The sequence below is a fragment of the Mastigoproctus giganteus genome, chromosome 13, assembly GCF_048544385.1.
Source record: "Mastigoproctus giganteus isolate SK-2022 chromosome 13, ASM4854438v1, whole genome shotgun sequence".
Classification (NCBI taxonomy): domain Eukaryota; kingdom Metazoa; phylum Arthropoda; class Arachnida; order Uropygi; family Thelyphonidae; genus Mastigoproctus; species Mastigoproctus giganteus.
The window spans coordinates 100,770,049-100,784,652 of NC_143587.1; the positions used below are offsets into that span (position 1 = coordinate 100,770,049).

Below are 14,604 nucleotides of genomic sequence, written 5' to 3' on the forward strand. Positions count from 1 at the left end.
TTGGTGCAATGAATTTAAAGCGGGCCGTGTTGACATTGAAGATCGACATCGGGCGGGCAGGAATGGCCACATTGTTCTGGGATCGCCAAGGTTTCTTGCTGAAGGGAGGAACAATTAATGCACAGCTTTACTGTGCAACGTTGGAAAAACTGAAAGCCAACATTCGACGCAAACGACCAGGACTCCTGACGAGCGCCGTGATTTTGTTGCACGACAACGCAACTCCACACACTGCCCACACCACTCGTGAGTGATTGCGCCGTAATCGTTGGGAAACTGTCAAATCCCCCCTACAGTCACACTTAGCGCCTTCAGACTTCCATTTGTTCGGCCCTCTGAAAAAACACCTTTCAGGAATGCGTTTCACTATGGATGAGGAAGTTCATCAGGCGGTGCGATGTTGGTTACTGCGTGTGGGCACGGACTTCTTCAGTACTGGTATTGATAAACTGACCCATCGTTGGGACAAGTGCATCAATAAAACTGGAGATTTTGTGGAGAAGTAGTGTATGTTCACTTATCTCTTAGTGTGTAATTTCAACTTCGTATTATTAAACATCATCGAGAGAAAAATGGGTTACCTTACTTTTCGGAAACCCCTCGTATGTTACTCTCGCTTGAGATCGACTAACACAGTCACGTTTTGGTGTTCTTTGAGGTTATGATGGGCTCCACAGATCAGTGGAGCCGAGGAATTGTTATGGACCTTTTTTGAAAAAGGTCCATAACAGTTCCTCGCATCATCGGCAGAATTCCAGCACAGGTCTTTTCCAACCGGTGTGCGGAGGGCCTTGATCCTACTAACTGTGCTACCCACGAAAGTTATTCATGATGCAGAGTAGATAAAGTACAAATAGACGGGGGAAAGGTTGTAAAATTATTGAAATTTTTGGATATGGTGTATACACAGCAAGAATATACCCAGCTCCTTGACATAACATGGCCTCGACAATGCCCCTCGCATAAACACTACTCGGACTCCCTCCACCAACTCTCTGGCACAGTAGAGGCTGATCGGGATTTCTCCTAGAGGGTTACCAATAGGTTCGGTTCAGTGGACTATCTTGCAGCTGGCATGCGAACACCGTTTTAGAGCTGTACCCTCGAAATATAAGAAAGTTTGGAGCTTGCCATGATGCCCATCATAACCTCAAAGAACATCAATCATACTGTATGATGGGGATTGCTGGAGCTTTGATGTCGAGACTAAACATGGGTTTAACCACTTCAAGCCTCTAATAAGTAAAGTGCTGGTATTGCAACGCTTGATGAGAGTTAACTACCAACTAGTAAGGCCTGGTGACAGAGAGGAGCACCATTTTTCTGTAGTGAACACGACACCTCAACCACCCGGCTTACATTGGCTCACATCTGGGTAGTTCCCTCCAGTATACTAGGTACATATTTCCGAACTTGCACCGGGGGGGGGGGGGGGGTGCGAATGGTCCCACTACCGTGAATGCAAGCAGGATTTAGTTGCCGCAGAACGACCAGACTTCACCGAAATTGGGTTCACTCGATTCAAGCGCCATCTGAATATTAGTTCCATCCACATGACTATTAGCGTTATAGACTCTCAGATAGCAAGCCTAGCTTGTCATACCTGAGAAAATGTCTCTGACAAGCCGCTAGGACTGCCTTTACTTTTCATAATTCATTGAACAACTTGTCTTGAACAGTTCACTCTTAATAGGTAGCAGAAATGATGTATTATTTATTTATCTGATCAGTTTTTGTATATGCAAATCAGGAAAACTTGAAGGACATTATTAAATAAACAGATAGCAAATATAATAAAATAAAATACTATAAACAATGCTCTGCAACGGGGTGGGCAAAAGACTTAAGCCTAAAGGAAGCTGGTAAAGTTCTGTTGGTAGTCACAGAACTACCAACAGAATTACGAGATATATAGAACTACGTAGATTTTTACACAGATCAGTAATAAATACCTTGTAGTGGTTGTCCAACAGAACTTTAAAGTAAAGTTTACTTAAGATACAATATAATTGAGTTGCGTTTACAGGAAGCATATTGAATGAAAGACAGAATATAAAATTAGTCCTTGGCTGAGAAGGGTGTGAAAACAAGGGGCAGACGTAAAGATGTTATTGTGTAACCGTAACTGTTGAACAACTTGGGGCCACGGCAGACGAGGCTATTCGGTGTGCGAGGAGTTTGTTGACGTTGTGAGGAGTCTCAGTCGGAAAATACCCGTTGGAGTGAACAGCGGATTTAAAGATAGTTGAAGAGTTGTTAGATATCCTATTTAGACACATATGATCCAATGTTCCAATCTTAGAAGGTTTAGTGGAGCGGAAGACCAAATGATGGGTTTGACTTTGTTAGGAAAGCACACGGACATGGCAATCATGGAAACTAGTGATATCTCTCATATAATTTGAGATTTTCTGTGAAGAGCAAGCAGATTAATAATTTGGAGTATTATCATGAAACAGAGAGAAAATTTTTGCAAATGCATAATCGGTGACAGCTGCGTTTATACAAATGCGTGTTCATTATTCAACCACATTTATTTCTTTTTTATCTTTATATATCCCTGTACCATTCATTACAATTCATTCGAATACATCGGTGGCCCAGGTGCATAAGGCCTTTCAAGCTGTGTGAATCGGCAAGTTGTGCTGAATTAGTAATTTCAGCTAGGATTTGAATGAATTCCTTTATCCCCACAACAAACCGATCTTATTAATAAATTCAGTTCACAGACACCACGCAGCCGAATACAGTCTGTTGTTTCTTCATCTCACTCGATTAAGAAAAACTGTCATATATCAGATCCCTTCTGTTGTAATTGCGTTGTAATTATGGCTTTGCCAAGCATCACCTGACAATTTCGTACTTCCTTCCCGTCTGCTGTTCTTATTGATCCATTTGCAGGCTATGGAACTGGAAGGAGAAAGGAAGCAGTGTGAAGATTGTGTCTGGTATATTTAACAATCCCATTCTGCAAGGCAACCATATAATGAATATTATAAGGAAAAAAATAAATATACTCATTTAATGAAAATTATTAGGAAAAAATAAATTCTCTCTCTTCATACCTAGGAATGCCAGTATAAGCCAGATTCTATAATTCACTGTTGTAACAGTGAACAACAAGAGAACCCCTTATTTTGTGATAATTCGCAAATTCAAACGCGCCATCGTATGCAGTTTTTTGCATGAATGCTAATATTTGACACCAGCTGGCTTAAACTTTATTAATATCAGAACAGTGTAATTTGCATCTTTCACATTATATATACCGAATAATTAATTTCTTTCATAATCGTACATTGTCATAAAAATATGTCCACGGTGGTTATACACATCGTACTCTAACAATCCCATTCTGCAAGGCAACCATATAATGAAAATTATTAGGAAAAAATAAATTATTAGGAAAAAAAAATAGTGTGTAAAAATCTACACAGTGTGTAAAAAAGGATGCGAACATTTTCCACGCCATAGCTGAGTTAGTCGGTCTCAGGCGAGGGCAGCAAGGTTCCTTCTCCAGGAGACTCATGTTTTCTTGAAACAACGTAAACCAAATCGTGTTTTCTTGACACAACTAAAGAACGGGTTACCCCATCTTGTACATTTAAAAGGTTTGCTTCTGTCAGAAAAATATATAAACTAAAAGCAAGGACAAAACGGCTACAGTTAGTCAAACAGCAACCGAGAACAACGGTAGTTAATAACCAAAGAGGCATTTCAGAACGCGCAACTCGTCGTACCTTGTCAGGATGGGGATATTGCAGTTGACGATAGAACCGGTTTCCACTCCTGTCAGCAAAATATTTTGGGTTTAGGAACGCCAAACTCGACATTGTAGGATTGGAAAAACATTCCGTGGTCTGATGAATCCCGAATCACGCAGTTTCATGGTGAGGAGAGGATCAGAATATGGAGAAAATGACATGAGCCCATAGATCCATCCTGCCTGGGGTCAGCATTACCGGCTGGTGGTTGAAGTATAATGGTGTGTGAGGAGTGTTTTTGTGGTACATATTGAGCCTCTTACATTTGGATGCACAGTTCATCGGAAAATTGTTTCCTACTGGGCGCATCTCTTCATAACTTCAGTGCATCCATTTGCGAATAGGTTCATTACATTCCTTCAACAGGAAAATAATACACCATATCACAATGCCAGCTTTTTACAGAACTAGTTCCATTAGACTGAATTCAACGTACTGGGGTAACTTCATTAGTAGCCAGATCAATCGAATTGAGCACCTTTAGGCGGATTGTACTCTTCGGAGTATAGATCTGCAATCATCCGATTTGAAACTGCTGGAAGCATTTGAGTTAACATGCCACACTTTGAACAAATCGCTGGAGTCCATGCCTCCACAAATCCAGCCTTTACTGAGGCTTAAATGGTTTAGCTAATAAAATAGCTATTCAGTGTATGATAAATATTTTATGCATTTTAAAAATTAAACCAACAAAATACAAGCTCAACATGAAAATTTCCTTTTTCTTTTAATTAAGAAAAAAATCAAAAACAAGCATGTCCAATAAAGAAAAAAAAATCATTAAGAACAGTTGCAATTTAGCCCTGTTTGAACCTCATGTGCATAGAGGCCCATAAAAATTGCTCGCATCGCTGACGAGATTCGAACCCAGGTCTCTGGTTTGGTGCTTATATGCACTTGCTACCCGCAAAGGTAATACTCGTATGTGAGTTACTTAGTGTTTCAGTTTTATTTATAATATTTCGCTGATAAGAACCAGGCTAATCATGATATTGTTCGTTTGTTTATTTGAGGATTTATTGGAAACATCGACATCTATGGCCATAGCGCTCCAATGATATCGAAAAAATGGTTCTACAGAGCTAAATACCAGTATTTTTAAAGCAGGAATATCCAACCTGCAGCCTTCTCAGAAGATGTTACCAACAACAGATCAACTTCTTTTTATATATCTCTTCATGAAAAAAAAAAAAAACTATTTTTTACTCGGTCTCGAACAAGGGCTAGAAGTTTTTCCTCCAAGAAACTCAGTTTTCTAACGGTTTTTCTTTTGTTTTCTTTTTTTTTTTTCAGTATCTATAATGTGGTGTATTTTTTTCAGTGCACCTCATTATAACCTCTTATTTGCTTTGACGCAAAAACAAAAAAATAAAAACCATTTTGGAGTTTTTTATTTTTACTGTACCCCTTCAGTGCTCTGTAATCTTTAGAATTACTGTAGATTAGAGAGCATTAAAAATATTTTTTTCAATTTACGTTTGAGCCTCCTTATTATTTTAATAATACTTCTTTTAAAAGCATGATTATAATAAAACGTTATTTCGAAGAGGAGAAAAAGAGAAATACTTGTTTTGCACTCAATAGCTGATGAACTAACCATTTTCTATTTTATTAAAAGTGAAAGTATTTTGTTGAATATGCCGTTTTTCTTTAGTCTTTCATCATCATCAAATTAGAATAAAAAATTAAAATGAACATATGAAAACAAAAGTGGAAAATTAATATCAAAATGAAAATACAAACACAATTAAAAGCAAACAGTCTTCTATTATTATGCTTTTTTTTTCATAACATATACAGTATTAAACGTTATGTATCTCAAATTTTGAGTGAATTTGGTAACCTGTGGTACTCAGATTATTACATCAGAGCCTAATATTCCAACTCTAGCAATAAAGTTAGTAATCAAGTATGGTATATTCACATTTCTGTTTCAAGACCCTTCCCCTTTTCGTTTACTCGTTCAATGTGTCGTTATGAAAAAAGTTTGGGCATAATTGTTTCGCAACGATCAAGACTTTAAAGAAATTTACTAATCCATTCCAGAATTCCAAGGATTTTAGCTGCTGACAGGGAACGTTGTTAATGGTTTCTTGTACTGGCCATTCTTTTTAAAAAGAATGCTCAGAATCTAATTTTTCAGTTACTCTCGGTATTTTCCTGTCATCTGGATAATAATCAAATAATATTAATTTCTTTTCTCGGAATGAGGAAAGGTCATTACTGCGCACTTTTCTAAGTTCATTTTTAATTTGCTGGCATTGGCCCAGTTTTTTTAACTTATAAATGGCTTCATTTAGCACCTCGCAATACGTCTTGTGCTTCACTATTAAAGTCGTCAGCATGTCAAGAAGCCGACACTCAGATTAGTTAGAACCACATTAATATCGTTAATTTGATGGTAATGCTCACCCCTCTCTCCAAATGTAGAATCTTGATGATTTCGGTGTCATCCCCCTTTGATTTTGATTCAAAGAAGTTGTCAGGCCAAGCCCAGTAATTTTCAAACACCCATGTGGAGTTTGGAAATTAAATTATTGTGGTCAACACAGACAGTCAAAGGCATTGGAGAAGTCTAAAGAAATTGTGTGCAGTTGTAAAGAGAGAGATTCATCCATGTCCCTTGATATGTGATATGTCATTTTGAAATAATAGCAATGAAGCTTCTTTCAGAAATACACCGTCTTACGATTAATTCCTCCTTTCTGGACACCTGCATATCTAAAAATAACCTACACTTTCAGGAAAAATAATAGCCTGTGCTGTGCTGAAACCTTAGCCTTTATAATAACCTCTTGTCTCCGAGGAACGTTCTCGAGCATTTTTTGCAAATGTCTTCCGATATTTCCGCCACTGGGTCTTCAAAGTGGTGACCATTTCAACTCTGTTTATTTGGGTTGTCGCTCTTCATGCACACCAGAGATTCAATTCATCCTAGAGGCTCTCTACAGGATTGAGATCAGAGCTTTGAGTTGGCCAGTCCAACTTTTCTTTTCGACGCTCATGTCCTGAAACCAGTCCGTCACAACGCGAGCAGTATGACATGGAACATTGTCTTGCTGATACCGGTATAGGCCTTCCCTACCACAACGTAGGTAACGCATTATTGTCCAGGACATTCAGTCAGACCTGAATTCATGGTTTTGTCCGTAATAACCAATGGTCGAATGCCAAACCATGAAAAACATCCCTAGATCATCCATGCTTCCTCTGGCAAACTTCGCTGTCAAAATAATATAGCGTGGTTGGTAGTGTACTCCTGACATCCGCCAAATACCCAGGTACGATCGTCATACTGGTAGACTATGTACCGTGGCTCGTCACTCCAAAGCACAGCTTTCTATTGGTCTATGGCCCATGAGTGGCAGGCCTTGCGCCAAACTAGACGGCATATGGCATTAGACACCACGACTGCACGACTGCAGTAACCCGTATCATGCAACGTCCCGTGCGCTGTACCAGTGCTGACATGAGTCCTAATCGTGTCACTGAGGCCCTGTGTGTGCTGCGAAAACGATGACCTGCATTCCGAGTGGACCAATATTTACAGGGCTCTCCTATCACATTCCACGATCTAGTTTGGGTATTTTTGTGACGATGTCGATACTAGTGCGCTTCCATTTGCAGATCACATCAACAATCGTCGACGTAGAGATCTTCACTGCCGTTGAAAAATCGCTTACAGAACGATTACTTTGTGGCACCATTTTATCATTCCGACATGCGGGAAGTCGGTTAATTCAGTCGATCGGACTCGTCTTGAATTCATAATCGCATTACTGTTTCCTCAGATGCCTATGAGCATATTTATAGTTGTGTCTGACACGTGGCGCTTCAGTAGTTATCAATTTGATAGTTATCAACTATCAATAGAGGGGTGCACGGAATTTATGACTGGGCGGAGTACATGATGGATACAAAGCAATGTTTAATTGCAAAATTCAAGAAAAAAAATATATAAATATATTTAAAAATATGGATTAAAGTATAATAACTAAATTAAGTAAATAGTTGCTTAAAATGTTTATCCCTTTGTCTATAATTAAAAAAAAATTACTGCTTAACATATTTTAGATTGATACTATCTGCTAATATCTGGTTCAAGGCAACCGATAATTGTGAGATGAGGAATCCATATATCCCTCCCATAATGGAATGGAATGGCCGTCTCTTAACCTCTTGTATTTACGATAATAATATTTTTGTTTCTTAATTCATCTTAGGGGTGCTTTAGTTCGAATAGTTTCCTTTACTAATAGATATCAGTCCAACTTTTAGTTTTTCTTTGATAGGTAAGAAACTAATGAAACGTGCGAAATGCGCTGAAGTTATCCTTAACTTCTTATTATTTTCATTACTATAAACCTATGACCTAGAAGGCCAGTTGCCACTGAATGTTTATGATTTTTCTTATATTAAATGTTTGATATGTCCTCAGGTAAAACATGGAGTCGAAGACTGTCATCTTAGCATCGGTTCTGGGCACAATCGCTGCGGTTTTCTCCATGGTAATCACTCTTGTACTCTGCTACTTCTTGTGGAGGAAGAGAGCGAGGGCGAAGCCTGTCAAAGATGAGATGGAACCACTTCAATTAGGCCGTTCGGCAACGTCTGCCCCACAGCAAGAAGCAGCTGCTAAAGAGAGTGTAGTAGAATTGACACGCCACAATGTAGAGGACCGCGCCAGCAGAGGATCTATACGTCTGGTTCCCCCTGTGGTATCATCTATCACCACGCAGCCTACTCAGTGAGTATGAACTTTCGCTCTTATTTTAATAATGCACGGGCAGTCTGCTCACATATGTATGGAAGGAGTAACACGCTACCACGCTTTGGTTCAAATGTAGGGTAAATTTAACGCCATCTACATTTGAACCAGAGCAGTGAGAAAATGAAAATGTGGTCTTCATTTAGACAATTGTGTGTGTGTGTGTGTGTGTGTGTGCTTAGTACTCTTGAAATGTTCCATTAACTGAGTTTAATCTCTTCTTAAACTAGATCACGATTCTCTCTTAATGTAGAGTTAAGAAACTTTGTTAACAATCACAACTTGAATAGTATAATGGTGAAAATTTCTCTGCTGAAATTGCACCGCTCTTGAAGAATTGTCATTTAAACACAGGCCCCAAGTAGTATGTACTTTGTTGCGACAGTTTCACAACTGCAGTGATTATATCATAGACCATCCAGAATGAAAGATTACAATTCTTTAATGCGAACTTGAGGAGAACGTGTGGAGAAGTGTGCAGTACAGAAAGTACTAATCCGAGACGGATTAGTTGCCAACAGTTTAATATAATAGTGTCACGAGCACAAAAATAATTAAGGTATAAAAAATAAGAAAATACAGTCAGTGGCTAATTTTTTTTATGAATACGACTACCCTTTGCGCGAAATAGAGCATTCCTTCGATAACGGCATCAAGTGTTCGCACCATGCGAAAGCAGGGTGGGTGAAAGCAGGATGAGACTCACTCGGGTTGATACCAGAATCACATAAAGGAAGGAAGCACAAATAATGCCATAAGTTATCTGGAAATTGTTTCCGATCAGACGGATCCCTTTATGCTGCGGTGTATCCATCATCTACGAATGGATTCTTTCAACAGAATAATAAGCCATTTAACAGAATTTTACAAATCTGGTTACTGGAACATGAAATTGAATTCAGCCAACTGCGGTGGCCCTCCCACTTATTAGATCTGAATCCAACTGGCTTGAGCTCTCTTAGTGAAGATCCCAAACCATCAAATTTCCGACAACTGTGGAAAACAAGTGAATTAACTACACGAGTATCCTTGTAAGGCGCTTTCCTTACCTCGTTGAGCCCACGCAGCGACGAATCCAGGCTCTTCTGAGTGCTAAATGGAGGACCTACTAAAAAGGTATACCTAATAATGTGGCTACTTAGTGAAAATCTCTATTTTATTGCTTTTTCAACTAAATAGAAAGGCTGTTTCAATCGCAACCTAATTATTCAAGCCTTCAAAACCAGAAGAGGTACATACAAATGCTTTAGTAATATTCACTTTGTGTATTCACAGACAAAGTGTATTCACTTTGTCATACATGTATATACACTGCTCGACAAAATTAACAGCAAACGTTTTTCTGAATATTTTATATTACAGGCATCCTGGCATGCAAATTCCGAATATCCAATAGAAATCGATCTACCACCTTACATTATGAAAATTATTCCTGCCTATAAAAACGTGGGTTGCGACATCACTTCATTCCCGTTTTTTGGCTTGCTCAGTAGATAGGGACATCTCCAGTGCTCAGGATGACATGTCATCATCGTTTTGATAATTCTTTGAGATGGTGGCCATTGGACGTCTTGAAGAAGGGCACTTGTAGACGGAGGTGGCACGTTGGCTTAACAAAGTCGCCTGAGGGCTACGTCAACCATAACAGACCGCTATCTCGCTCCAACAGCAAGACGGAGTCCTACGATGTCTTGTCACCAACTGTTTCTTGAGGTTGCTTTGGCCACAGGCGAAAACATTTCCAACCGGATTGCGTTAAGAAAGCTCAATTCAAATGGACTTTACGCAAGAAAGCTAGTGGTTGGTATCCGGTTAACCCCGGCACTTAGGAGGAACCCTGGAGACTGCCTTAAAAAACAAGAATATCTTAATCCCGTTAACCCAAAACCACCGCAGAGTTCGTCGAAACTGGTACCATGAGCATGTTATTTGGAGCCCTGACAATTGGGTACAGTTCTTTTCTCCGATGAGTCGCGCTTTAGCCTAAAAACAGATGCTAGACGTTATTTCATCTAGATACAACGAGGAATGAGGTACCATCCTACTAACATCAGAGAAAGGAACACTTACGCTGGAGGAGGTATTCTCGTGTGGGACGGAATTATTATTCCGTCCCACACGAGAACGCACCCCTTTTCATGTTTTGATAGGGGTACCGTAACTGCACATAGATCTCGTGTGGTGGAGGAATATCTTGAAACTGAAGATATCCAACAACTGCTGTAGCCAGCACGATTAGCAGGTTCAAATCCGATTTTCTTTTCATGCACGACAACGCCACTGCACATAGAGCTGAATTGGAGGAGGAGGAATGTCTTCAGACTGCAGAAATCCAACGACTGCCGTGTCCAGCACGATCACGAGACTTAAATTCGTTCGAACGTGTGGGACGCCCTTGGGCGTCGCATTGCAGGCTGACAGCCAACTGCTCAGTCACTTGGTGAGCAAAGGTCTGCGCCAGTTGAAGAATGGGATCTGTTGCCACAGAATCTTATAGACATCCTTATATTGAGCATGGTTCACTGCTGCCAGACCCGTTAAGCCGTTGGAGGGGATCATACGCCGTATACTGATGTCATATGGCCATATTTTTGAGCTTATTGTATCGACTTCTGTAATGTAACTTTTTTTGATAATCCTTATACAATCCCTATAAAGGTTCCTTACACCTGTCCAAAGTTTCTCGCTGGCTCTTCATTTCATCATTATTCTATGATACACTACCATACCAAATTTTGTCCCGCTTCATCACAAGCTGTACGAGTTACACCACGTTTTTTACGTGCTCTGTTAACTGTGTTGAGAAGTGTTGAGTAATCAAGTTTAATATATAATTGAATGGCATATAACAAGACAAAACAGTAAGCCATGCACTTTTTTGTTGTAGCTGCATACAGATTCGATCGTAACATGCGTTCCAGTTACCGCAGAGGATCATGGTCAATTCAGGTACTTAATCATAAATTCACGTTCAATTTCTTCACAGAAGTTGGAAAAACAAGCTAAACAGATCGATATGATAATTATTGATCAGTGTTAGCGGAATAAAGGTAGGGTTGAAGAGCACATTGTAGTCTGTGCAGAGAGAGAGAGAGAGATACACGAAATAATCTCATTTTTTTTAACTTTGGCGCATAAAAGACACCAATTTTAATTATGTTAGAAATTAATAACGAATTTGTAAATATTTTATAACAAAAAGAAGAAATGATGGATCGTCCGTTGTACAAATTATACCGACAAAAGGATCCGACAGCACGGGCTGCAGTAATCTGACTTAAACAATTTGCATACAGTAATTATCCGATTTTTCATTTAAACATATTAAATAATGCAAGCAAAATATATAATGTGATAGTCTGACAACTCCTTTGACTAATATCGAAAATTATGAGCTTTCTTAAAATCATGGAGTCACTTGATTTCAGTGGAGCAACGTTTGAATGCCACAGGTTATCTGGAAATTATTTCCAACCAGATGCATCCCTTTATGACCGCGGTGTATTCATCCGTTTATTTATTTGTCTACTTTGTCAAATGACATTTATCACACACCTGTTGACTGATAAGTGATTCGAGAAAGTTATGAAAGTTGATTTGAAACTTTCTTCTTATTAAAAATGATTATTGTAAAATACAGTATTTTTATTGCAACATTTATCTAGTGTCATCGAAAATGACGTCTTCGTATGGAAGGCGAGAAGGATTAAAAAGTTTAGTACTAAAATTAACACCTTTAAACAAGAATAAATAGAGAAACAACCAAGTACTCACTCCAGGGCTTCTTTAGTATGTAGAGTGGGTAGGAGAAGATAGCGATCGGAGAAGACATTTATTCCCTCTACGTTTTCATTATGACAGCAGATGGCAAACTGGTTAGAATATGTGACCGACTTCTCTTGTTTAAAAACCTAAAAATCAAAGTAATGTTAAATAAAATTGTAAAAATAGCTGCGGGCTTACTTTAAAGTAAGAATACCATTCGCAGTTAGAAAAGACAAGTGTAAAGTGATGTATTTAACATGTAGTGCATGTTTTGTAAATGCATTGTGGTGAACAGAACAGTAAACAGATTTTCTGCCATACCAAATCACGTACGCAAAAGATACGCGCTTTAAATTTTTATTTGTATTTTTCGTTTTCAGTCAAAATGCTTAGAAACTACATTGGGACATCAAATAGAAGCTAACGGACCGAAGAGAGAGAGTCATGGAATACGTAAAGACAAAGGCATGATTATTTTAAAGCTTCTCAGTGTATGGAATTCCATAGAGAACTCAGACGTCGAGAGAAGAGGAAAGAGAGTATTGCTCCAGTTCTTATTTTTGATCTACTGACAAAGCGCAGGAGGAAGAAAAGTATGGTGCTCGCAGACCCAAAAATAGAGTGACTGGACAAGAAGTCTCCAGCAGAACCCACTGTTTTTGGACAAAAATCTAGAAGTTCTATAGAGAATCAGATGTGTAATAACATGGAATGACTGTGCAATGTTAAAAGAAACTATTGTAAACACCAAAAATGGCTTAAATGCATTATTTGTAAGTTGGCCCTACGTGAAACTTTCACTAAAATTACAGAAGTATATGACAACCTTACAATTTTCGCACATTTCTATAGCTTTAGCACAATCTTTATCAAAATCAAATCACAATCTTAAGATGAAAAGTTAGAAACAAATGTTTATCTATATGAAAAGCATCGATTAATAACAATCTAACTATATTTTGTAACGCTGTCTGACACTCACCCTTTTATTATTATGCATTAATGTTGAAATACTTTAAAGTAAACATTTTATGTTCGTCATAATATAATGAATTTGTCTAAACTCATCAGAAATTTTACTGCTTTAAGATGTACAGATTTGGTATCAGAATAACATGGTGAGGAAACTAAATAAGGACTTCAAATCCCAAAACTGAAAGAAAAAAGGCAGACTAATTATTGTTATCTCGCTCTTTGAGCCATTTTAAAGTTACTGCTCAGCCAGTTATAAATTTGGCATACAATTTTAATAAATTCCAACCGTTTTCTTTTCATCTCAGTGTAAGACAGTGTGTAATATTTATCTGTATTAATACAAAATTATTGGACGAGACCCAGAAATAGAAGTAAGTTCGATTTCAAATTTTTGTTATGTTGTATCGAAGATATAATATTGTTTTTGCTAATAATTTTACATAATCAGCAGGACCTAGACGGAAAGATAATTTAGGATAAACGCGTGAGATCATTCTTTTAAATACTGGACAACAGAGGATCGAGAGAGGATCATTGAGGACCTTCTCTGGACCAGCTGTTGCTTTTATTCTGTTTTAAAGATTGCGGATGAAGTGTCATCGAATTCTAATTAGTTTATCAGTTGATAAAAGACATAACGTAATTTTGTTTTGGTTGCAACCACCAAAACAAGTTCCCAGAGTTTTAAACAAACCTTATTAACGTCACCGTTAATTAAGGGATATTTTGTTTCATAGAGTCTCTTGTATTTTATAGATCTAAGCTATTTACAAGTACTTCATGAATCGCCTGGTTATCTTTTCACAGAGTCACGTCATCTTCAAAGGCCGGTGCCGGTCCTTCATCCAAGGGGTTGCCATCAATTGAGGTAAGTTTTGATATAGAACGTAGGCATTAATCAAAGTGTGATATACAGGAAAATGAATGAAAGATGAACAGGTGTAGATAATATAAGGTTTACCGAAAATGGCCACTATATCATCTTTAAACGGAATCCATTTGGTGAAGCACCCAAGGCACTGATGCCGACACCTTCCATCGGTGAATAATGTAACCTAACTTCGAAACTTAAATCAATAACACATACTTACTTACCTGCGCAGCACGTGGAAAGAAAGATGGTTACAATTTATTATCGCCCACCCTGCCTATTACTCTGAAACTTATATTATTTTGGCTATTCGTTAGTGTCACGTTTTAGAATAATGTATTATTTTCGAGTTACTGAGTTCGAGATAAATTATGCAATTTATAAGTTCACTATAAGCATCATATCCACGAATTTAAGTAATTTCCAAGCAGCTGATGTCTTCTTTGAAAGTTCTCTTTTTC

General features: G+C 38.3%; 1 protein-coding gene across 2 annotated transcripts in view; it reads left to right on the forward strand.

Moving 5' to 3' along the window:
• Positions 1-14,604, forward strand: part of Syt7 (Synaptotagmin 7) — a 389,134-nt gene that overhangs the window by 260,847 nt on the left and 113,683 nt on the right. For both annotated transcript variants that reach the window (XM_090388110.1, XM_090388111.1), the window contains exons 3-4: positions 8,203-8,511; positions 14,080-14,140. In XM_090388110.1, coding sequence (XP_090244236.1) covers positions 8,210-8,511; positions 14,080-14,140 — 363 coding nt within the window. In that variant the 5' untranslated portion in view covers positions 8,203-8,209. The remainder of the gene's footprint in view (positions 1-8,202; positions 8,512-14,079; positions 14,141-14,604) is intronic.